The sequence below is a fragment of the Oreochromis aureus genome, linkage group 23 (genome assembly GCF_013358895.1).
Source record: "Oreochromis aureus strain Israel breed Guangdong linkage group 23, ZZ_aureus, whole genome shotgun sequence".
Classification (NCBI taxonomy): Eukaryota; Metazoa; Chordata; class Actinopteri; order Cichliformes; family Cichlidae; genus Oreochromis; species Oreochromis aureus.
Genome location: NC_052963.1, coordinates 13085350 through 13108661, shown reverse-complemented (window position 1 = coordinate 13108661; position 23312 = coordinate 13085350). Strand labels below are relative to the sequence as shown.

At 40.1% G+C, this 23312-nt stretch overlaps 3 protein-coding genes across 3 annotated transcripts; 2 read left to right on the top strand and 1 right to left on the bottom strand.

Annotated features, from left to right (window-relative positions):
• Positions 1-6888: 6888 nt before the first annotated feature.
• LOC116327322 (inosine-uridine preferring nucleoside hydrolase-like) lies at positions 6889-10432 on the top strand. Its single transcript, XM_039607312.1, has 7 exons — positions 6889-7091; positions 7180-7359; positions 7483-7594; positions 7710-7846; positions 7999-8076; positions 8270-8362; positions 8453-10432. Exons 1-7 carry the CDS (start codon positions 6915-6917, stop codon positions 8603-8605), a joined length of 930 nt encoding a protein of 309 aa, XP_039463246.1. The 5' UTR covers positions 6889-6914; the 3' UTR covers positions 8606-10432.
• Positions 10433-11933: 1501 nt separating this feature from the next.
• On the bottom strand, positions 11934-16257 carry unc50 (unc-50 homolog (C. elegans)). Its single transcript, XM_031748741.2, has 6 exons — positions 16138-16257; positions 15028-15293; positions 14721-14841; positions 14474-14613; positions 14091-14198; positions 11934-12623 (listed from the first exon to the last, which is right to left on the bottom strand). The coding sequence occupies exons 2-6, from the start codon at positions 15287-15289 to the stop codon at positions 12487-12489; spliced, it is 768 nt and encodes a 255-aa protein (XP_031604601.1). The 5' UTR covers positions 15290-15293; positions 16138-16257; the 3' UTR covers positions 11934-12486.
• A 518-nt stretch (positions 16258-16775) lies between these two features.
• On the top strand, positions 16776-22993 carry LOC116327958 (NADH-ubiquinone oxidoreductase 75 kDa subunit, mitochondrial-like). Its single transcript, XM_031749665.2, has 19 exons — positions 16776-16876; positions 17770-17846; positions 18003-18094; positions 18697-18804; positions 18942-19018; positions 19142-19223; positions 19318-19448; positions 19864-20049; positions 20148-20282; positions 20403-20517; positions 20663-20808; positions 20904-21032; positions 21135-21264; positions 21535-21695; positions 21787-21941; positions 22034-22209; positions 22296-22430; positions 22520-22592; positions 22702-22993. The coding sequence occupies exons 2-19, from the start codon at positions 17774-17776 to the stop codon at positions 22791-22793; spliced, it is 2196 nt and encodes a 731-aa protein (XP_031605525.1). The 5' UTR covers positions 16776-16876; positions 17770-17773; the 3' UTR covers positions 22794-22993.
• Positions 22994-23312: the final 319 nt, after the last annotated feature.

Genomic DNA, 23312 nt, shown 5'->3' with positions numbered 1-23312 from the left:
ACACAAACGAAAACGTTTACTGAACGTAAGGGCAGAGACAAATACTGTACAACACATCCCTTTTTAAACTCAAATGATATTCCAATTCCTTAACCAAATGAAATACACTGTATAAATGAAATAATTCCTTTCAAATTATATTAAACAACCCAACTTATGTTATCACCTTTTGGTAAGTGACTCACTAATATACACTCCAAAACACGTTATATAAATCCACTAAACATACAATATTCACACATGGGCCCCACACACACTCACATTCACACTTGTTGCAGGCCTGTTTGTTGCTCACGCCGGACGATGGAGAAAAATCCTCTTCTCCCCAGTAAGAGCACAAAAGTCTGACTTACAGTTCCGTTGCTCGGTAGGTCGCCATTCACCAGTCCCACACTAAATCCACTCCCTGCAGACCCGATGCTGTCTCTGCTACAGCGCGTTAGCCCGTCACTGTCCAGCTCTCCGACAGTCCATAGCAGCTGCCTCCGTGGCGCAGCCAAGCAGTCCGGGCTAGCCTTTAGCCTCGGCGGTCATGGCTGGAAACACAGTTTTCCACGGTGGTGCGACTGTTGAAACAAAAAGTCACTTCACCCACACTCTGTTGCGAAGCTCTCACACGGTTAGCTTTCTAGTCACACACTCTTTTGTGCAAGTTAACCTCAGTAAAACTAGCCGAGTCTCTCACTTTGGTTCAACTAACCTCGCATCATCTCTCCATGCCGTTCTCTTCTGTGAACTGTGAACACCTTATGTGGCGTTCAAGTCCATGGGAATTATGAGTATCTACTCCCAAATTCCCATCCGGGCTACATTAGTATCGGTTCATGGTATCGGTTGACTTTTACGAGTACGAGTACGCACACATTTTACAGTATCGGCCCCGATACCCGATACCAGTATCGGGATCGGTGCATCCCTAATTATAGCCATATATTATATATAATATAAGGTCATCTCCAACTCATGCGTTGTGGTGGTACTTTTATGATATAATAGAAAGTCTTACTAAATAAAGGATGCCTTGACATTCTGAAATAAAGTGTAGTTTTAAAGTACCACTAACATCTCATCAGCACATCCTTGACCTTTCTAGTTTTAGCATCCGTCATTGTTAAATGTCTGTGGAGTAAATTTCATGCTTTTGCACCCCAATGACAAGTTCAGGGTCCTTAGGAGTATAGGCTAGCTGAATGCAATGTGGCTTCTCAGGAAAGTGATCAGATGATCTTCTTACCTTTTTGAGCAAGTGACTGTCAAGGAACAAGATGCCACTTGCTCAAAGCTCAAATTATGTGAGAAGTTCATTTTTATGCATGGATTTTACTCTATGGCATCACATGTGTGAGTTAAAGCTACATAAATCTTTTTAATTCAATGATTTGATTTTATTATTTTTTTTAATTTAAAGGTGTCATGATTGAAATCCAATGAGCAGATTGTTCACTTAAACAGCACTCAGCCACCTTTTAAATTACTAAATCTGGTCCCACACTTTACAATAACGCAGAGTTATTTCACCTTTGAATTAAATCATATATATGTAAGCAAAAATAAAGGCTAAAGCTTTTCTTAAGTCTGCCTCAAAACCATATGAATCACCCTTTATGTTTGGTTATATCCCACCCAAATCTCCTCATGCAAACATGTAAAAACTCAGGTTGTGGTGGAGCGGTCGCTCGCTTTATAATGGATTCTAGATGGCCCAAAAAATTTAATTAAATTTAGAAATAAATGTAATTAAATAGTTAAGGAGCTTCAAGTATTTCTGCAATATAATCCAGTTAACTAACTTCTTAAAAAACACATAGTCCTAGCAGAAAATTATCAATGCATTTTTCTTTTTTTAATTCATTCATTTGCTTATATTTACACTGTACCGTGGCAGCAAGATATTAGCAAACACAGGTGTACTGTCAAGTGTGAGTGGCGATATATACTGCAGGATTACTTTTCACACCTGCTCGAATCAAGTGTCAAGAATGCAGTTTAGCACAGCCTGTAATATAATGAGTTAACACACCTTTCACAATCATGCTTCAGCCCTACAGAGATTTGTGTTCAACAACAGTTTGTAGGAAGTGTCGTTGGGATATAGACACGTCCAACCTGATCCTCAAGTTCACTCTTGCTTCTCATAAGAGTAAGAAATCACACCCCTTTACAATAACACCTTTTTGTTGAGTGTCCTCAGACTAAACTCCTCTAAGCAGAGGTGAAAAGATAGAGTTAGATTGAGGTTTTTGCAAACGATGTAACCACACATGATCTGTGGTGATCAAATGAACTTGGAGTCTGACTTTATGTAGGGATGAGTCTCTTTCATTAAGACATGTGGACCTGTTTTGGCACAACTGTATCCCTGGGGGAGTGTGGTGTATCATGCTAATGAAAGATGCCCCCATATATTTCTATACGCTCTTCAACAATGAACTTAAAAGTTGGATGAAACAACAATATTTGTAATGTAGTGTGCACCCCCATGTGTGGTGTTCTTACCTTTATAACCAATGTGTAAGCTGTTTTCTATCTAAATAAAGTGTAGTTGTTTTTTCAAGTACCACAGCAAAACCATCAGCATATCTTTGTCTTTCCTCATTTTAACCTCAGTTATTGTTAAATGCACCTGCGGGGAAAGTCTGACAGCAGGTAGTTTGGATATTGCTGCTCTTGCATCAGATTACTGTAAACTAAAAAGAATGTACCAAAGGTTTGAGGATAGTGGCCACATATAAACATTTGCAACAACAACTTGCCAGTTGGTATGTTGAAGTTTGGGTTTCTCTGGATGTCTAATCAGATGATCTTTTTATCTGTGCAAGCAAGTGACTGCCAAGAATCCACGCCTCACTTGCTCAAAGCTCACGTTCTACCACAATAAGAAGAAAAAAAATGCACTGCATGGGCTCAGAAACACTTCTTGAAACACAGTTCACCGTGCCATCCACAAATGCAGGTCAAAGCTCTATCATGCAAAGAAAAAAAGAAGAAGAAACAAGACCCAGAAATGCAACCAAAACCCTTTCAAGAAAGACTGAAGCAAAATGGAAAACTGTTCTGTGGACGGACAAATCGAAACTTGAAATTGTTTTTGCAAGTCATTTATGCTGCGTTCTCCAGACTAAAGAGGAGAGGGACCTGAAATCAAGTTTCAAGTTTTATTTGTAATATACAGGTAACAAGAGCATATCACTACCGGCAACGAAACTCTTAGTCTCAGAGCCACCTTAATATTACATGTACGAAAGAAAAAGTAAAATAAATAAATACAGATTACTAAAATTACTGTAGCACTGGGAGAGAGAGAGAGAGAGAGAGAGAGAGAGAGAGAGAGGGGGGGAGCAAACGGCTAACAAACATTCGTCATACACTGAGAATAGGAGACAAATCAACAATACACCTCTTCCAATTAATGGCTAATTAACATTGTGCAAAAGATTCAGTAAGCCACGTCAGTGTCTACTGTCTGTCTACTGTTTACGATCATAGCCAAGTGGCTAACAAAATTAAACAGAAGTTTTCCCAAACCCTACTAATGAATGTTATCTTGTTTCGGGATACATGTCTACCTGCCATTATTCAAAGACTCATCTGCTTACATTTATCTTTTGCTCGTTTCTCTTCTTCTTTTCTCTTTTTTTTCCTAAACTGAGGACCTGATGGCTTTGACCTTTTCTTGTCCATCTTCTATCAGTAATTTTGCACTTCAGGAAAGAATAATTAATACATAATAGGCTTGGATCGACAATATAATGAATGAAATGTGGTTTATTTGGAAGCCACCCCCCGCCCCCCTTTTGTGCTTTTGTGCTTTTGTGCTTGTTGGTTGGTTTGTTTTTCGTCTTATTTTGCGAGCTGGTTATTACATGCCGCTCCAGCCAGCCAGCGAATCCCCCGCCGCTCCGCCCCTCTCCCCCCTGTGCAGAAAGCAGCAGGCGCACCTCGTAAATTACTCCCCGCCCTCATTCCCCGCAAATGGGCAATAGAATACCAATCAGTGCCCATGCAATCACAAAAATGCGCTTCCATGATGTTGGGGCAGCATAGGCGCAATCAACTTTTTTTTGCCGATGGCATGATGCCCCCCTGTAATATCAAAAACCGCAACTGGCGGCTGTAGTGCAAACATCCTCAGCCATCACAGAAATAAGACCCACTGTTTGACCGCTTTTGTGATCACATCTACGCGATATGACCAGCTCAGATCCTCACTGACGTTAATCCCCAGGAACCCGAAGCATCTGACTCTCTCCATCTCCGTCCCCTCGATATAAATGGGGTGTGCCCTCCACCCTGCGGACTCCGATGTACAGTACAGTAGTACATTTTCTCAGTTGAAACATTAGATATGTTTTTGTGCCGCGCTGTGAATAAAATGTGGTTTCACAAGGCTTGTAAGTCACTGCCGCCTGTTTTTATTTTCATCTTAAACTTTGCCACCGCTTTTTTTTTTTTTTTTTTTTTAATTGCAGTTGTAGTTTTTAAGATGGCACATCAAATCCATCAGTAAACTGTCCTTTCTGATTTTTGGATCAATTATTGTTAAATGTGCTGATAGCAGGTAATTTGGATGTTGAAAATCTTCCATCAACTGGCAAACCAGCAAGAGAACTTGATGCGGCTTCATAAGAACATATAAACACTGGAAATACCAAGTCACGAGTGGTATATTGAAGTTTCAGTTTCTCTTAGTGTCTCAGTTGATCTTTTCATTGGTGTAAGCGAGTAGCTGCCAAAAACTCAGAACTTGCTTGCTTAAAACTCACATCATACCAAGGTAAGAACTAAAAATATTATGCAAGAAATTCATTTATATGCATAAATTTAACTCTGTGCCATTGCATGCAAAAGTTAAAGCCCTTTTTAGATATTAAAAGGTTGAATGATTGAATTCCACTGAACAGACAAAGTAGGGGTGAGTTTAAAAACTCGATTACTTCGATTCAAATCCATTTTAGTTTGAATAATGAGATTTCGATTCATTAAACAATGAATCTATTCTTAAATATAAATGTATTTTCCCAGAAACGGTTAAAACTCACGAAACTATTTTAACAACCTCCAAACAGCTAAAACAGCAAATGAGAGCAGGTACACGGGAAAAGGTGTAAACGCAAAGCGCGGAACCCCCGCAGGACTTATGTAAACATCTCGCAAATTGTGAAGCTGCAAGTTTCATCACTCTCCGACCAAAATTCACTGAATCAGGGCAAAAGAAGGCCAAAACTACTCTTCACGTTTGATAAATATCGTCATTAATTTCCTCTTACTTTGGCAGTTTTGCTCCCATAAAATCACTTCCTGCACAGCTCTGTCTCTCAGTGTACTCAGACACCAGTTTCCAATAAAAAATCTCTATTTTCTGCATTATCTCTTCGTTTATTGCGCACAGTCTACCGTTGTGTACAGCGCTGTCGGCTGCTGTTTTGTTGTTGTTGTTGTTGTTTTCAGAAATTACCTGCGACAAGAAAGCCTCATTTCTGCTGTTCAATATCGAAGAAATGTAAACTTTTTAAAATTATCCCAGATTGAAAACCGGTTAGCTGTGTATCTAACAAAACCTCTGTCACTTTGCTCTGCTTCACTTCAGCAGCATCGGGTAAAGTTCATATGTTCATTCATGTTTTGTTTTTTTCGTTTTTGATCTACTGTAGAATATTTTTAAGGTTATCTGCTATAAAAAGCCAGGCCTTCATGTTTTTCTGTGTTTTATCCTCAGTTAATTGTGAAGTGTCAGCTTTGTTTTTATACATAATACAAAAATATGGATATGTAGGATCAGAATTATAATATTTCTGACTGTCTGAGTCAAAATTGAATCCAATCGGGACCTCGTGTGAATCGGAATCAAATCAATTATAGAAATCAAAATCGATACCCAGCCTAACCTAAAGTATCCAGTACTTAACACCAACCAAGGTATTTAGCAAACACAGCTATACCGACACGTGTGAGTGGGAAAATATGCTGCAGGATTACTTTACATACTTGCTGAAATAAAGTATCAAGATTGCAGTTTAGCACAGATTGTAAGTAGAAGGCCAAGACCCTTCATGCTTAATAAATGCAGAGGTAAAAGGGCATCATATTTTACTTACAGCAGTTGATGAAATTTTCTAAATTTTTACTGTATTACACTAAAAAATGAAAATGTTCGTCGTAGCTTGCTAAATTATCTTAATTATTTAGCAATTAGCTTTTTTGTAACAGTCTCCTTACACATTAATACTAAGATAAAGACACCCATTAGGCCAGGGTGGGGAACTCCAGACCTAAAGGGCTGGTGTCCTGCAGGTTTTAGATATCACCCTGGGTCAGCACACCTGAATCAAATGATTAGTTCAATATCAGATTAGTTCATTGCAGAACGTCAAGACATGTCGGGGAGGTAATTTAGCCATTTAAATCAGCTGTGTTGAATCGAGGACACGTCTAAAACCTGCATCACACCGGCCCTCCCCCACTCCTGCATTAGGCGATTACCAAAGGATACAGGTTTACACCTTAAGAGTCTGCTTGCTCAACCCATCTTCCTGTGCATTATTTTTAAATGCATTTTAAATTTGTATCTAAAACATATTCCCCCTGCGTCTACCATAAAAACCAGTAAAAAGCAGCCTTTCAATCTAACCTCATGTTCATATTTAGGAATGGCTGCAAAACATGTGGTTGTGCTATAAGAGAAAGGTTTTGAGAGTGTGAAAAGAAAAATACTATATTGTGTTTTTTTCTGTATAAATATTTGTAGTTCTCTGTGTGTTTGCCTGTTTCCCTCATCTGACAGCTCAAATAGGCGCCAATTAGACAAGCGGTTAAAAAATGGAGGGATAGATGGTGCCAGATCCTTTTAGAGGAATGAGGTGTGCATTATTAGAAAGAATCACGCTTAAAGTTTGAATCCTGTGATTGAACACAGGATGAAGAAGATCATCATTGATGTGGATGCTGGGGTGGATGATGCTATTGCCATCATGATGGCCCTGGCCAACCCTGATGTGGAAGTTTTGGGGATCACCTGCTGCTATGGCAACACATCTGTGGAGAATGTCCTCAGAAATGTCCTGCGTGTCCTGAAAGTCTGCAACAGGCTGGACATAAGTTTGTGTCACGCTGTAAGAGAGCCTTTGTACATGAATATGTTGGCAGATCTGTTCTTACATCCAGCCTATAATACTCATACAGATTCCAGTGTATCGTGGCTGCTCAAAGTCTCTGGTGGCCCGTACAATCAATGCAAATGATTTCTTTGGGACAGACGGGTTTGGGGACGTTCCCGATCCACATGCTCCAGGCCTGGATCTGGTGCAGAAGAAGAAAGCTGAACTGGCCATTATCGACCTTGTGAACGAGAACGCTGGAGAGGTGAGTTTCTGCACCATTAAGCTTTTTATATGAATGAAAATGTTAACTTTCCTGTGATATGCGTGTACTAACAAGGTTATGGGGCACAAAAATCATCAATACAACTCTGTCTCTGGCCTTCAGGTGATCCTCGTAGCCACTGCCCCCCTCACTAACCTGGCTGTTGCAGTGCAGTTGGAGCCTTCCTTGCCTAAAAAGCTGAAGGCGCTCTACATCATGGGGGGAAACATTGAATGTAGGTTGTCTCCTCAGAGAGTATTGTCTCTGTGTCTCATGATCCATTTGTGATTTTAGTTTTATATATGTCTGAAATATGTAACAATAAGGTCTGTGTTTGTGTCTGTGTGCAGCCAGGGGTAACGTCACAATATGTGGAGAGTTTAACTTTGTATGTGACCCAGAGGCGGCTTACAATGTGTTGGACCGCTACACATGCCCAACCTACATCGCCACCTGGGAGTTCACCTGCAGGAACAGCCTGCCATGGGTGAGGAGAGAAACAAGTTGAATGAGGGCTTCAGTTCTGTTGCAATGAATAATGTCTGAACAGTTTTAAAGTTTTAAAGGATCTCTGCTAACACTGAGTTTGTATTTCAATTAATATTTGAAAATATCTCACATTCCTTTTTTCTCCCTTAGTCTTTCTGTGATACCTGGTTTTGCTTACATACTGAAAAATCAGACTTTGTGGAAAAGATTTCACGCCACTCAAGAAAGGTAAGAGTGTGTCTTAAGTCATCACTTTGTACATGAAAATAATCTCCAGTTTGCATTTAGTTTAACCCATCTTCAGTATTGCGTACATACTACTGGCAGACCTTTGCTTAAGTCTTGGTGCTCCACTGGTGACATTGGCAACTTGCAGAATATTACAAGATATCTAAATACCTCTCACACACTGTGTGAACAGAAAGCTAAAGAACAAGGGAATCTGTTTGATCCCTGTGACGCCTACGCCATGGCTGCAGCCATCGACGATGCATTCATAACTGAGAGCGAAGAGGTAAGTGACTGATGCTTTTTTTGTCCGGTTGCAGTGGAAAACATTTGAGCTAAACTCATTGTTTAATGAATTCTTGTGTTCCTTATTTAGGTTGCAGTGACTGTGGAGTTGGAGGGGATGTATACCCGAGGTATGATGGTGCTGGACTACATGGAGAAGCTGAAAAAAGTACACACAGTCTTCATTATGAAGAAAGTCGACTTAGAGAAGTTCAAGGAAATGTTAATTAATGCAGTCAAATAGAGTGATTCTGTAAGCTCTGAGGCCTGAGTATAGTTTATCATAACAAATAATGCCCTTTTTGCTACAGTCGGACAAACCATTCAGAAACAATTTGTCCAAATTGGTTTTGAAAAAGTTAAACAGATCAGTCACTCCAACACCATCTGACAGAAACTGCTTAGTTTACTGCCAAGTTTGCGTCGACTGTGTGGTGGTAAATAAAGAAGCTGGTAGTTAATTCTTTCTAAATACCTGAGAGCCATGAAATGAGGCTAGCCACATTACACGTATATTTATTTACATTTGCAATATAAATTTGATGATACAAAACATACTAAGAGACATTAAAAAGTACAGATTTTTTTTGTATATACAAATAAACAATTACAATGAATCAAAAAGGGATTGATTGCACATTTCACTCGGAAGGTTTTGCAAGGCCAAGATGCCATGTCCACGTTGTGCGATTGCTAATGCAATTCAAGACTCTGACCTCTAACCCACTAACCCTAACTCCTGAAAAACAAACCCTAACCCCTAACCTATTAATCCTAACACTCTAAAACTTGTGCCATAATTGCAAAAGGTGTATGAGCAGAACTTTGTGCCATCAGAAACTGAATATGAATAAGTTAAATTCGAATTTGAATTGCTCACATTGAATATGAATTGCTCAACTTGAATGAAAGCTTATAAAACTGAATTCCAATTAGCCTAATTTGAAATCCAATGTATTGGTTTGAAAATGATGGTCACTAAATTTAAACCGAATTTTATATTTTGAAAATGAATTAATTTAATTTGAAATTGTATCCCATCCCTCTTTAAATGTAGCTCTTGAAAGCTTTCAGTTTCACTTCTCGCCATTCAATTTCAGTTCATAAATTCAATTTCAGTTCTTAAATTCAGTTTTTGGGGTCATACATCCAGGCCCTTTGTGAAAGCTGCAGAGTAATCAAGCACCTATAGAGCTATGTGGTACCTGCGGACCTGCGGCATCTTGAGCTGGAGCGGGGCACAGATTAAGTATTCAGAAGTCATTCATCATGTCAAATGACCGGCGGATAAACTCTCAGGTTGGTAATAAATGAATTGCCAGTATAAGAAAAAACATCTTGTAAACCGATAACAATCTAACAGTTGGGTTAAAAACGCTATTTTAGCTTAGTTTGCCCTGGGTTCAGCTTTGACAAATATGATCGACTGTTTCTAGTAGAATTCCAAAGTTGTCATCTTGTACCCTCTCAGAGCCCTGTATGCTTGCAGACACCCCTACAGTAGGGAAATGTGCAAAAGAATTCCAAACCATTGTATTTTAGGTTTATTTATGTCTTACACGGCATCCCAACTCTTTAGCTAACTTAATAACTTTAGATAAAGTGAATAGTTGGTCTAATTCATTAGTGCAGCATTACTGGATCGCCCTGGTTTGAAATGATATGATATGATATATGACTATCACTGTTTAACTACCATAATAATTATTAATAATTCTTGGGTTACTGAGTGTATGATTAATTACTGTTTTTTTTAAACAAAAAATACCTGAAATACAAAGTTGAGCAATTCAGATTCAATCTGAGCAATTCACATCCAAATTTAACTGATTCAAATTCAGTTTCTGATGGCACAAAGTTCAGCCCATACCCTTCACCCTCTTTTCCTCGTCTTTCCCGTATTCTAATCATAGTCCTGGCTAGATAAAGCTGAAGTTGCAATACATAAATGGAATATCTAAAACACAAAGACAGTTTTTGCTCAATTTTTTAAATCAATTGTATTTATACAGCGCCAAATCACAACAACAGTTGCCTCAAGGCATTTTACATTGTAAGGTAAATACCCTACAATATTACAAAGAAAATTGAGGAAAACCCCAACAATCATATAGTGGGAAGGAAAAACTCCCTTTTAACAGGAAGAAACCTCCAGCAAACCAGACTCAGGGAGAGGCTCTCTCCTGAATCCAAACTGGAAACCGGTTCCACAGAAGAAAGGCCTGAAAGCTGAAGGCTCTTCATAGATAAAGATACAGCTACTTTATTTCCCAGGGAGAGAAAAAAAAATGTGCACACTGAGAGATCCAGAGTAGGAAACATCAATTATATTTAAAGTGATAGTGCCGATTACATTCACTGACTGAATTCTACCTTTCATACTATCTTCACTCAGCCCTTTTCCATTAGTTTCCATTAGGTTTTCTAATAGGTGGCAGCACCTGGTACCAAGTCCTTTTTAGCACCTATTCAGCCAGGGTCCCAAGCGATCCAAGGCAATCCAAAAATGTGGCATTGTCAGTCTGCATGCCACTGATTGGCTAGTCAGTGGTGAGCGATGAGAGCATGGGATAATAAAATAGTTTGAGATTACAGAGGAGCTGGCAGCAATGCACTAAGTGAAACGGATGACAACAAGTGATTTATTCACTTTTGTTACTATCAGAGCACTTCACACCAGTTTCACTGCTGGACTTTTAATCTTTTCTGAAAGGTTAGATATGCTGAGAAGATGTTCCTTGGAGCTACCTTCATGTGTGCAAATCTGTTACTGTTACAAGGGGGAAAAAACTGCAGATGGAGTCATTCTGCTACAAGCAAAATAGCAGGTCCACTTTGTATAAATTAAAAGTTTTTTTGCAAGCATATGCACATTTTGTTCTGTGAATGTTGATTAAATAGTGATAACATTTTAACATGCCTATTTTGCCTTTCCACTACCTAATTGTAACATCTGCTCTTACCATCAGCCATTTAAGAAGAGATAAAATTAATATTAAGCAGAACTGAGTTCAGTTTATTGGTGCGCTTTTTGGGAAAATCAATTTCTTGCTCCTGGCATTTAACGTGAGGCTGCACTGACATGCAAACATCCCATAATTATTGTAATTACTTGAATGATTTCTTTAACGCTTGCAAGTTGCATATGATATTTTCTTAAATAAAATAGATTTTTTTATGGACTTTAAGATACATTTTCTACATTTAGGGCTATTTGTTTATCTCTACTGGTAACATAACTTTTATAAAGTTAATAAGGCTATATTAATTTTCTGTTTTATTTAGTATGTCAGAGGATAACAGGATATTTTACTCTTTTTTACTTTGTATCAACAGTATGAACAAAAGCGACACTCTGAACACATCTGCTAAGATCTTCCAGCCTTTGTAACAGTCACTCTTCATTTACACAGAAAGCAAAAGCATCAGCATGCTTCAGCCAGTTTCTCAGTTGTGATTGCAACTGCAACAGCGACACCGTGAGACTGAAGTGTGCTACTACAAAAACGTTCCAGAGAACAGCTTTGAACTGATCCGTGCTGAACCTGTGCCAGCACATAAAACTGAGGCACTTTAAGTTAAAACCTTTTATTGAAAGTGCTTCGGAATGTACACTTCTAGAAAAGAAAAGAAAAGAAAGAAAAAAGTTTGCATCCCATGTTTCTCCACTTTCCTTTTTTTTTCTTCTTCAATAAGCAGGATTTGATTATTTTTTTTAAGAAAACTCAAAGAAACAAAGCAAACTCATCAGAAACAAACCTCTGTGTTTATATTACAACCTGCCAGAGTCATATTTACAAATCATACAAAAGAACAACAGTAAAAGCTGCGTCTCATCCCCACCCCCTGTCGTTTCTGTCACCAGTCTGAACACATCACCATTTACTGACTTTGTAGCCGCAGCTCAACATCACAGCCAAACAGAAAATCAAGAGAGAGCTGAGCAGTGTCACCCAGCTCGGCATCAATCAACCAGTTTACCAAGAGTCCACCAGAGGTCCCTCTTAGCTAAATCCTGTCTGACAGCAGCTGGACGTGGAGTCATTGTCACGTAGAGATGAGCTGAAAACAGATTTTGCGTCAGCCTGGAGCCAGCTAGTGTCCACTCTCAGAGGCAAGACGGTCCTACATGACTCTGTACTTGTAAAAAGAGCAGAGACCCTGAGTGAAGTTCCAGCCCAGTGATATGGAGAGGACGTAAAGGAGGCCAAGCAAAGCAAAGGGGTAGAGCAGCACCACGGTGTTCTTCAGGAAGGGTAGAGCTGTGAGGATTGAAAGAGAAGACTCTTTACATGAACGACTGACAGACAGCAAAAACTGCAGTCACACTGAAACACAAACTACATTTCTCTCAAGGTATACGTGCTCCATGGTGATCATGCTGCTTTATAGCCAACAAGAAAAATAATCTTTAATAAGTTAAACCCCTCTCACTTTACTTTAGTGGAAAATGTTTAAAGTTTGCTGCACTTGTGTCAATGCCACCAAATGGCCACTAGATGGTAGCAAAATCAAGATCACAGTTTAGTGCTGCATTACATTTTGTCATTGTACATCTAAGGCTACGTCCACACTGCAGGGGAAAGCGCATCAAATCCGACTTTTTTGACCCCATGCGACCCACAACCGATCATGGTATGACAGTGTGAACAGCAGAAATCCGATATTTTCAAATCCGACCTGGGTCACTTTCGTATGTGGTACTGAATCCGATACATATCTGAGGTTTTAGAACGCGACTGCTGTTTGAACGGTCATGTCGCATTAAATCCATCTTTTACGTCACTGACATGAGACAGAGGCCAATTATCAGCGCCGGAGAAGCACCCGAGAAGACATCGTGAACGCTTTTTGGCCATCCAGTGAAACTGTTGGGAAGACAATGTTGGAGAAACGTGAACATTTTATTTGTACTGTATAATCTGCAGATTCTTACAGAAATCTGCAACTATCCTTTGAAGCACCGCTCCTCTCTAAAACAGCAATAAGGATAATTATTAGGCCATATGTAAATAACAAAGTAACGTTATAACTTAAAGCAAAATTGGGAAACGTAAAGTCAGAAACAAGTCTTTATATTAAGGGCCATCAGTCAAACAATACTGTTTGCTCTGGGTCTAAACAGAGCGCGTTGTGTGTGACGTCTTCTTTTCCGCATGCAGGCCGCTTTGAGGGTTCACACTAGAGCGCGTTTGCTGTCACATTTTATTTGTAGTGTGAACAAGCAGACAAAAAAATCGGATTTGATCAAAAAATTGGAATTCAGCATTAAGACCTGCAGTGTGAACGTAGCCTAAACCCATAAAATACTAATAATGTTGAAAATTAGGGCTGATTGGACTTTGTAAATTATAGCAAAATTATATTTGTTAAGTTACAAAAACTTATGAAACATTTTCATGTGCAGTAGAAAATATTATGCTACTTTTCTGATCACTTTTTGGCGTTAATCACCAATTTACAGCAGCTTTTTAGTGATAGCAAGGTGACACATTGTTGGAGAAATCAACAGTCAGTATTTTCACAGATTAAGACTAAGAAAATCAACAAATGATGAACCTGCAAATTCATGAATTAAAAAAGTAAGAAAATAGTTTTCATTTCTAATGTAACTAAGATACAATGAAACTGAATTTTCAGCAAGAAATCAACAACAGATAAAAAAAAAATAAAGTGCATGCAGTTTAATTTACACCAGTTGTGTGCATTATGATGTGCAGAGTACTTACCATTGTACCCTAAGAAGGTTATGTAGAGATAATAACCAATAGCAATCAACCATAGAGTGTTCCCGACAAAATATCCCAGGAACCAATCATAATTTATCACCACAAGATCTAAAAACACACAAAACAACACACAAGAAGAGTCATCAGTGCTGTAATCCATCTATGGAGAAATTATCAAACCTAAATATTAGCAACCACCATGGTACAAAATTAAAGAAATAATAAATTAAAAAGAGAAATGTAGTGAAGCAAGAGCATTATAAATGTTTCTTTAGCCCTTTAAATTTTATTTTAACTGTACTGACGAACATTAGTTTGTTTGAATCAGATAATTTAATTTCACACATGCTGATTAAACTCATACAGATCTACAGGCCACTCACGGTTGATGAAGAAAAGTTGCAGGAAGTGCAGGATGACTAAAAGCGGGTAGAAAGCATTGAGGTGAACGTCAAACGCGTAGCCCCACTCCACGTCAAAGTTTCTGCTGGGTTGTTTCAGCAGGTATCTGTTGGTGACCACCCTGGAGAAGAACACATAAGATTTGGCATGCAGTAAAGAACAAACAATACGCCTTAATTAGAGTAAATAAGAGGACATCTCATTAATTTATTCAATCCTACTGCTCACCACATTATAGTTGATATGAGCAGACCGACTCCTATACAGTCAACAAAGACGACCCAGAGCAGCAGCTTCAGCGTCTCCACGACTCCCATTTCCAACACAAGACCGAAGCCTATTGTTGACACTGTACAATAACACAGGGAGTGTTTAGGTATCATAGCAGAGAGCCAACATCGGGGTTTCACTGGCAGAACAAGTGATTGTTTAAATGTAGTCAAACAGATTAGGTTAGAGGTAAACTTCACAAATATCCTCATTAAACCTTGACCACAGTGCTGTTTAATTATTTAGGGAATGAGTATTGACTTACCACATAACCAGACGCTGAGAAGGACCAGGAAAGCAGGATCATCTCTGGCCCACTGATCTTTAGTCTGTTTCCTGTACTGGAAGTTGCGATACACCCTCTGAGGAGAGGTAAACAGGTAAAGCATCTGCCACAGGGCGAACTCAAAGTCCATTTGTCTGAAATGAAGCAGCCGCCGCAGGTACTTGTAGCGCTTCGCGCCCGCTGTGTGGCGTGCAGCGTCCCTGGAAGCCAGGGCACCGTTGCTGTTTGTGGTCGGCAACATGGTGCTGAAAATCAGATAAGAAGAGTGAAAAGTGAAAAGGACTCTAACCTGCGACAAAATTAAGATGAACTTATAACTATACTGTATTATGCCATTTTATGCCTACTCTCAAAGCTTCCAGAGCAATGGTGGATGATTTACATGCATTTCCACTCGTTTTTATTACACCTGACATGCTCTGTGTGATACATTTGCCATATAAATGTGCTTAGATGCTTAGTATGAAGGATTTGGTGCGTGACTGTAAAATTGATAAGGAACCCACAATAAAGCCATTTTGAAAAACCATGGACAGCCATAGAGAAGTTCATTAAGCTTAACTCCTAGACACGATGCCCTACAGCCTAATGCACGTTATATATAAGCTGTACCTTAGCTGTAAATTCAGGTTTCAAATTTGGCGCATAGTCCTGCAAAGCAAACTTGTACACTATATTTTCTTAACCTGTAATATTATATATGTCCTACAGCAAGTTATGATTGATAAGCATTCTTGGCTTTCTTCAATAAAAAACAACTGCTTAAAAAGAACAGCACAGAAGCAGCTATCTGGTGCATTTTCACTAAGTTGGATCAAACATCTACACATTATGTAAAGTCATCTCATACGTATCAATTAAATAGGATACATACTGATTAATCATAGTGACTTCCTGCATAAACACTGATATGTTTTAATCTCGTTGTCGCTTTGTTTGCTAGCAGACACAGTTAGCATGTTGCTAGCTACTTTAATAAGATGAGACGGCCCGTTAAGTCTCACCAGCAATAACCATAACGCAAATTGAACAGTAGCTGTTTAGTTTTTTGGTAAACGACTGAAATTCCTCACTTAAAGACAAAATTACCTGTTTCTCTTATAGTCCTTCACATGAGAAAGCACAAACTACTGCTCGTTTTTTGTAGCTGTTTGCATATGATGCTTCCTGAACTGTCGCGAAAATGCACACGTAGATAGTTCCGGTAACGTTCTCTTCCTCATGGGAAATGTAGTCAAAGGTGAAGTCTGAACTTTCATACGGTGAGAAAGTCTCCAGTGTGGCAATTTAAAACGCCGTGTAGTTATCAGTGGGTTTTTTGTTTGTTTGTTTGTTGTTGTTGTTTTCTCAAAACACACAGAAATATATCAATGCTTTGTTCCATATTATTAATACATTTTATCTCCATAAGATGAAATTTACAAACCAAGTTCAGTTTCTTTTTTTTCCAAACATCGTCATATTTTAAATAAAGGCGATGTAAAATTGTATTTTACATTTTTACTTTACTTTACTTTAATTTTCTTATTTTTTAAATATTATCTTAAAACTAAAAAGAACGAAGGAAGGAAGGAAAAAGAAGTCGGGGATATTTTGTTGCTATATTGAAGCTACAGACTGTAAATAAAAACTGTAATTTATGCTGAATATTAGTGTTTGAACCAATGAATTGGTTTGAACGAATTTAAGACTTTTATTGTGAAAATTGTGACCTCGTATTCAAGCGGAAACACGACATCCTGCTATTTCCGCTAACGCCATAGCCGTTTCAATTGGTGGTATAACTAAGATCACCGCTGTTCTGGTCAAGAAGGCCAAATAGCGAAAGGTAAGAACCAAACAAATGTGATGCATACATGAACGCATCGACATATATGTGTAATTTAATGGAAGGAAACGAAAAAGGAAATATTTGCGCTTATAACTTCGTTACCCTCTACGAACATGCAGCGTCTCTGTGTCCTTGAGTAATACTGTTAGCTGTCGCTGTTAGCCCGCAGCTCATTAGCACATCCACATAAGCAGAGTATTATTTAAAGCCTTTGTGCTGTGCTGTTTGATGTTTTGTTGTCTCGATATCATTTGTAAATTCTTCATTTCTCTGCATTATTTTGTTAAAATGCTGAACACTGAAATCACGGCGAATAACACTTGTTATTGTTGACAACTGCAAAGCCAGAAGCACTGGGTACCGTAGCTCTGGAGTAGGAGTTTGTCATCTAGACTAGACTTACTGAATCCAACATAACAACCATGTAATAAATCCTATATTTGTATGTGTAAAAATGTGATTATGTAGTAATTTGTCCACCCTACGAAAAAGAAAGTCTCGTGAGAAGAGTTCGTACAGTTTGTAATAAAGTAGGACACTTGTATTACAAACTTATATCGCCTCAAATATCTAGTTAATTACGTGCATGACGCTACTGCTGAGGACCTCAGGTGTTTTACAGATGTAGGACACTGTAACTTGCCTTGTGAGCGACATGATTTTGCATGTTACTTTTATTGGTCCTCAGCATTTTCAGAAGGGGACAAAAGTGGCAACAGCAAAGCCCTTTAGTCGTTTTTCTGCACTGTAGTGATTGTGTTATGAAAACACGAGTAAAGACCTGGCATTTTGCTTGCTTTCTCCTTTGGAAACACTTGTGTAGACTTTAAGTAATTATGGTGACTTCAGCATTAGCATGTTGAGTAGCTGTCATATGTTTTCTCTCACAGAGTCATGTTGCGACTGCCGACCGTTGGCCGGGCTCTAGCCGGAGCCGCCAAGGGCAGCCTGGCTTCTTCCAACCCAGGTATGGTCTGTGACTTAGAGTCGAGATTACATAGCAGTTAATGCAAGTTTCTAAATTTAGCACCTACTGTATGCATGTAACAGGCATAAAAATGTGCCTTTTGATTGAGTAGGATCTTTTCAGTTCATTTTTTTTTCTATGTGCATGCACTTCAAGTGTGTACCCCAGTGCGTGCGGCCAGCAACATGGTGGAGGTGTTTGTGGATGGGAAACCAGTGGAAGTGGAGCCTGGAACTACTGTGCTGCAGGTAATAAAGCTTCAGCACACAATTTTACTGTAAGCTGTTGTAGATGTCACCTAGTGTTGCCAGCTCATTCTGTGTAGTACTTTGTGATATCTGTGTTTTCATGACAGTAATTTCGTGCATCAAAGTGGAGCTGAGCTTCATATTCAAAAATGGGCTCAAATACACTTAATTCTGTATCTAACAGGTAGCCAGTGTAGAGTAGCGAGGATGGGGTGATGAACAAATGGGTCAGTCTTAGGTAACTAGCTAATCTCTGGATTAAGTTTTGGCCTAGTTTTCAAACACTATGAAATAACACCACGCAGTTTGGATTTATGATTCCTTGAAGCACCAGTCAACTGGGCAGTAACCACTAATGACAGCTCAACTGACATTTAGTCCCTTTCCTGTTTCATAAAGGAATATTAGTGCAATAGGAATGTGCATATTTTAGCAAAGCTTTGACTCATCTGTTAGTCATCTTCACACTTTAATTCTAAAGAAGGCAGACCACAAAATTAGCAAGAAAACGTAAAATACCTGGCAATCTATTTGCCAAAGCCTGGATTGTAATTTCACATCACGTATATTAACCAAACTGTCTTGTTTCTTTTCCTCGCTAGGCCTGTGAGAAGGTCGGGGTTCAAATCCCCAGGTTCTGTTACCACGAGCGCCTCTCTGTGGCAGGAAACTGTCGCATGTGTCTGGTGGAGATTGAGAAAGCGCCAAAGGTAACGTGAGGCTCCTGTTTATACTTGATGAAAAGGATTTTAGCTGAGACTGAGTTTAAGATGCTTTGGGACCAATCTCAGTGTAAATGATTAGTAATTTATTTGTAATGTATGCGTGCCGTGTCATGTGCCCTCAGCCAGTAGCAGCCTGCGCCATGCCCGTCATGAAAGGCTGGAACATCCTCACCAACTCAGAGAAAACACGAAAAGCCAGGTAAAAACTGTAGCGGTCTCTGGTTCTAGCTTAATGTTATTCAAACTTTGGGCACACTTTGAAAACATCAGGTCAAACTAAGGAAAACTAAAGACGTGTATTCATGTGTTTGTGTCTCATCAGAGAGGGAGTAATGGAGTTCCTGTTGGCCAACCACCCGCTGGACTGCCCTATTTGTGACCAGGGAGGAGAGTGTGACCTGCAGGTAACCTTGCAGAAGTGTAATTTAAGCTATTCTCATGAGTGCATTTAGATCAAGGGATCAGCTTTTTTCCCGTCTTTTTCACCTCTTTTCTCAGGATCAGTCCATGCAGTTTGGTTCAGACCGCAGCCGCTTCTCAGAAGGAAAGAGAGCAGTGGAGGACAAAAACATAGGTCCTCTCATTAAAACCATCATGACCCGCTGCATCCAGTGCACACGCTGCGTCCGGTGAGTGTGTCGTACACGTCAGTCACAAATAATGTAATAATGTGGCATTAGCAGCGATGTAATGTGGCTAAAGACACGTTACATTCATGGAAGGTCCACAATTCCTTTATAATTGTGTTTTAAACTACCTAGAAACCAAACTTAAGGACATAATAAAGACAGATAACACACTTATTCATCTAAAACGCGCACATACATGCACAGTGCTAGACATCAATGTGTGCTTCAAGAGGGAAAGGTCACAGTAATTCAAGAAAATATTGCACTTCTGTAATAAAGGGTGAATAAATAACTGAAAACAGTGTTGAAAGATTTGATGTACAATAATTAAAACCAGTTCATGCTCTGATGGACCTGTAACATTTGCGTGGAGGTGGATATTCAAACAGCTTGCCCTGCCTGCATGTGTTTGTAGTTTTGCCAGCGAAATCGCCGGCGTTGAAGACCTGGGGACGACAGGAAGAGGAAACGACCTACAGATCGGGACATACGTGGAGAAGATGTTCATGTCGGAGCTGTCGGGCAATGTTATCGACGTCTGTCCTGTGGGGGCGCTCACCTCCAAGCCCTATGCCTTCACTGCAAGACCGTGGGAGACTAGGTAGGAAAGGGTCTGATGCTCGATTGTATTTATTTAACACGAGTTCTCTTGAACTTCCCGGAGCAGTTTTACGTCATGTTGTTCCGCTGTCTTTGCAGGAAAACCGAGTCAATCGATGTGTTGGATGCTGTCGGTAGCAATATTGTTGTGAGCACACGAGGAGGCGAGGTGATGAGGATACTGCCCAGGCTCCACGATGACATCAATGAGGAATGGATTTCTGATAAGACCAGGTAATACAGAACTGGAAATAAAGTCTCACACTTTATAATCATCTTTAAAACAGTTGGGTGTTTGTTTTTTTAAAATATATATATGTATTCCACTGTATCTGAACTAAACTGTATCTGCAGGTTTGCATATGATGGGTTGAAGAGGCAGAGGCTGACCCAACCAATGGTGAAGGATGAATCAGGTCAGCTGACCCCGACCACCTGGGAGGACGCTCTCACTCGTGTTGCTGGAGCAGTAAGTGCTTTTGCTTCTTCTTTGGCTCTTGCTTGGTAATTAAATTAATCATAAATAAATTCCGGGAAACGTTAAGGTTTGTTGTTGTTTGTAGTCAGGAAGTTTGGGGCCGTCATCATGCATAAATGTTTTTGTGTTTGTGCAGCTGCAGAGTGTGCAGGGGAGTGAGGTGGCAGCCATAGTGGGAGGGATGGCGGACGCTGAAGGTCTGGTTGCCCTCAAAGATCTCCTCAACAGACTCAACTCAGAAAACCTGTGCACTGAGGAGCTGTTCCCCATGGCAGGTGCAGGGTAAGGAAGAGCCTCCCATCATCCTTTAGGTGCAAAAATACACGGCTTTATTAGCTGACAGTGTTATTTTTTACACCTTTTTTCGCTTTCTGCAGAACTGACCTGCGTTCCAACTACCTGCTAAACTCTCGCATTGCTGGCATTGAGGACTGTGACCTGCTGCTGCTCGTGGGAACGAACCCTCGCTATGAAGCCCCGCTGTTCAATGCCAGAATCCGCAAGAGGTAAACCCATATCACAGTTAACGGTTTGTTATTTAAGTCTAAGTTTTGAGTTGTTTGTTTGTTTTAAAAAGTTTGGTAATTGTTATCATCTCACTCCATCAGCTGGCTCCATAATGAGCTGCAGGTTGCCATGGTGGGCCACAAGGTAGACCTGAGTTACACGTACGATCACCTAGGAGAAGACACTTCAGTCCTGAAGCAGCTGGCCAATGGCACACATGCTTTCTGCAAGGTAATGGACATGCACGTCGTCCGGTGAGATCAGTTCAGTTACATTTTATTTCTATAGAGCCAAATCACAAAACAGTCACCTCAAGGTAAAGACGCTTGAATATATAGAGAATAAACTCCAACAATCAGATTGCCTGCTATGAGCAAGTGCTTGAAGACAGTGGGAAGGAAAAACTCCCTTTTAACAGGAAGAAACCTCCAGCAGAGCCAGGCTCAGGGAGGGGCAGTCATTTGCAGACTGAATATCTTATTTTCTGTTCTCTCCTGGCAGGTCCTTTCAGCTGCCAAGCGTCCAGTTGTGGTTGTGGGCAGCAGCGCTCTGCAAAGAGAAGATGGAGTTGCAATTTTGAGCGCCGTCTCCACCATCGCTCAGAACGCCCGAGCCAGCAGCGGAGTGGAGGACGGCTGGAAAGTCCTTAACGTCCTGCACAGGTACAGCTATGCAGCTGATTTCAATTAACCCTAATGCAATGAGATACAGTAGATGCTCATACTGTGTGTGTGTCTGTGTGTGTGAGAGCAGGGTGGCGAGTCAAGTGGCTGCCCTCGATCTAGGCTACAAGGCCGGAGTGGACGCCATCAGGAAGAATCCACCTAAAGTGCTTTTCCTGCTGGGAGCTGATGCGGGCTGCATCAGCAGAGCTGACCTGCCCAAAGACAGCCTCATCATCTACCAGGGTACGTACACAGACACACACGCACACAGGTTTGACAAAACAAATGCTGCTAATCTGGGGAAATGAATGCACATCAATTTGCAACCCCTTCAGGTCATCACGGTGACGCAGGAGCACCAATGGCAGACATCATCCTACCCGGTGCTGCATACACAGAGAAAAACGGCACTTATGTCAACACTGAAGGCAGGAGTCAGCACACCAAGATAGCCGTCACTGCTCCTGGAGTGGCCAGAGAGGACTGGAAGATCATCAGAGCTTTGTCTGAAGTAAGCAGAAAGCGTTTCGAGTATTCTGTACTGATCTTCACTATTAACACAAAACTAGTCATCTTAATATCTCTGTGCGTTTACAGTTGACAGGTGTAACGCTGCCCTACGACTCGTTAGATGAGATCCGATCCAGGCTAGCCGAGGTCTCTCCTAACCTGGTCCGTTACGACGATGTAGAGGAGGCAAACTACTTCAAACAAGCCAATGAGCTCGCTATGGTACAGAAACACTCACAGTTAGTTGGTTTGCCTCTGATTTTCCTGACATCTTGATTCAGCTGTTTATCTCCTCACTCTGTTCCTCTCAGACTGTGAACCAGGAGCTCTTAGCAGCTCCTCTGGTGCCGCCTCAGCTTACAGTAAAGGACTTCTACATGACTGGTATGTTTCTCTATTTTTAAATTTTTTAATATATTTAATAGCTGTTTCTTTCAAAATAATGGACAAGCAAATATGTATCATAATCTGTGCTGCTTCTTTCTGTCTTCAGACTCCATCAGCAGGGCTTCCCAAACAATGGCGAAGTGCGTCAAAGCTGTCACAGAAGGAGCCGCCGCCGTCGACGAGCCATCTGTTTGCTGAACACCTGATATGACAACAGCTCTGCCTTTTTCCTCTGAGACAACACACGTCTCTGAACTTTGTGTTGCTCCATAAGTTGAAGTCGCCCTTGATGCTTGTGTATACTGTTGAATCGTTTTCGCTGCTGAGAATCAGCTTTGTGGAATAAATCTGAGAAACATACAAAATATAAATAAAATCCTAAAAATGTCTTTACTCCAGTTTTAAGGTGTTTTTTTCTCCTCATATTTTTCACTTTATGTTTGCATTTTTTTAAAAATATGTATTATATTATTAGACTCTAGAAATGAAGTAATAAGTCAGAATCATGCTAATTTTATACCTGTCAAAAGAGATTAGTTTTTATACTGATGAGTAGTTTAAAGAAGACACTATGCTCAATTACAACACCCTCGTTTTAGCTTTGGACTCCTGTAGGAGCTCTGCATGTTCTGAGTTTAAAATAATCCTTATTTATTACTTATTTACACTACTTTGCGGTGCGGCTCCTTACTTGATCCACTGTTGAAAACAAGTTTT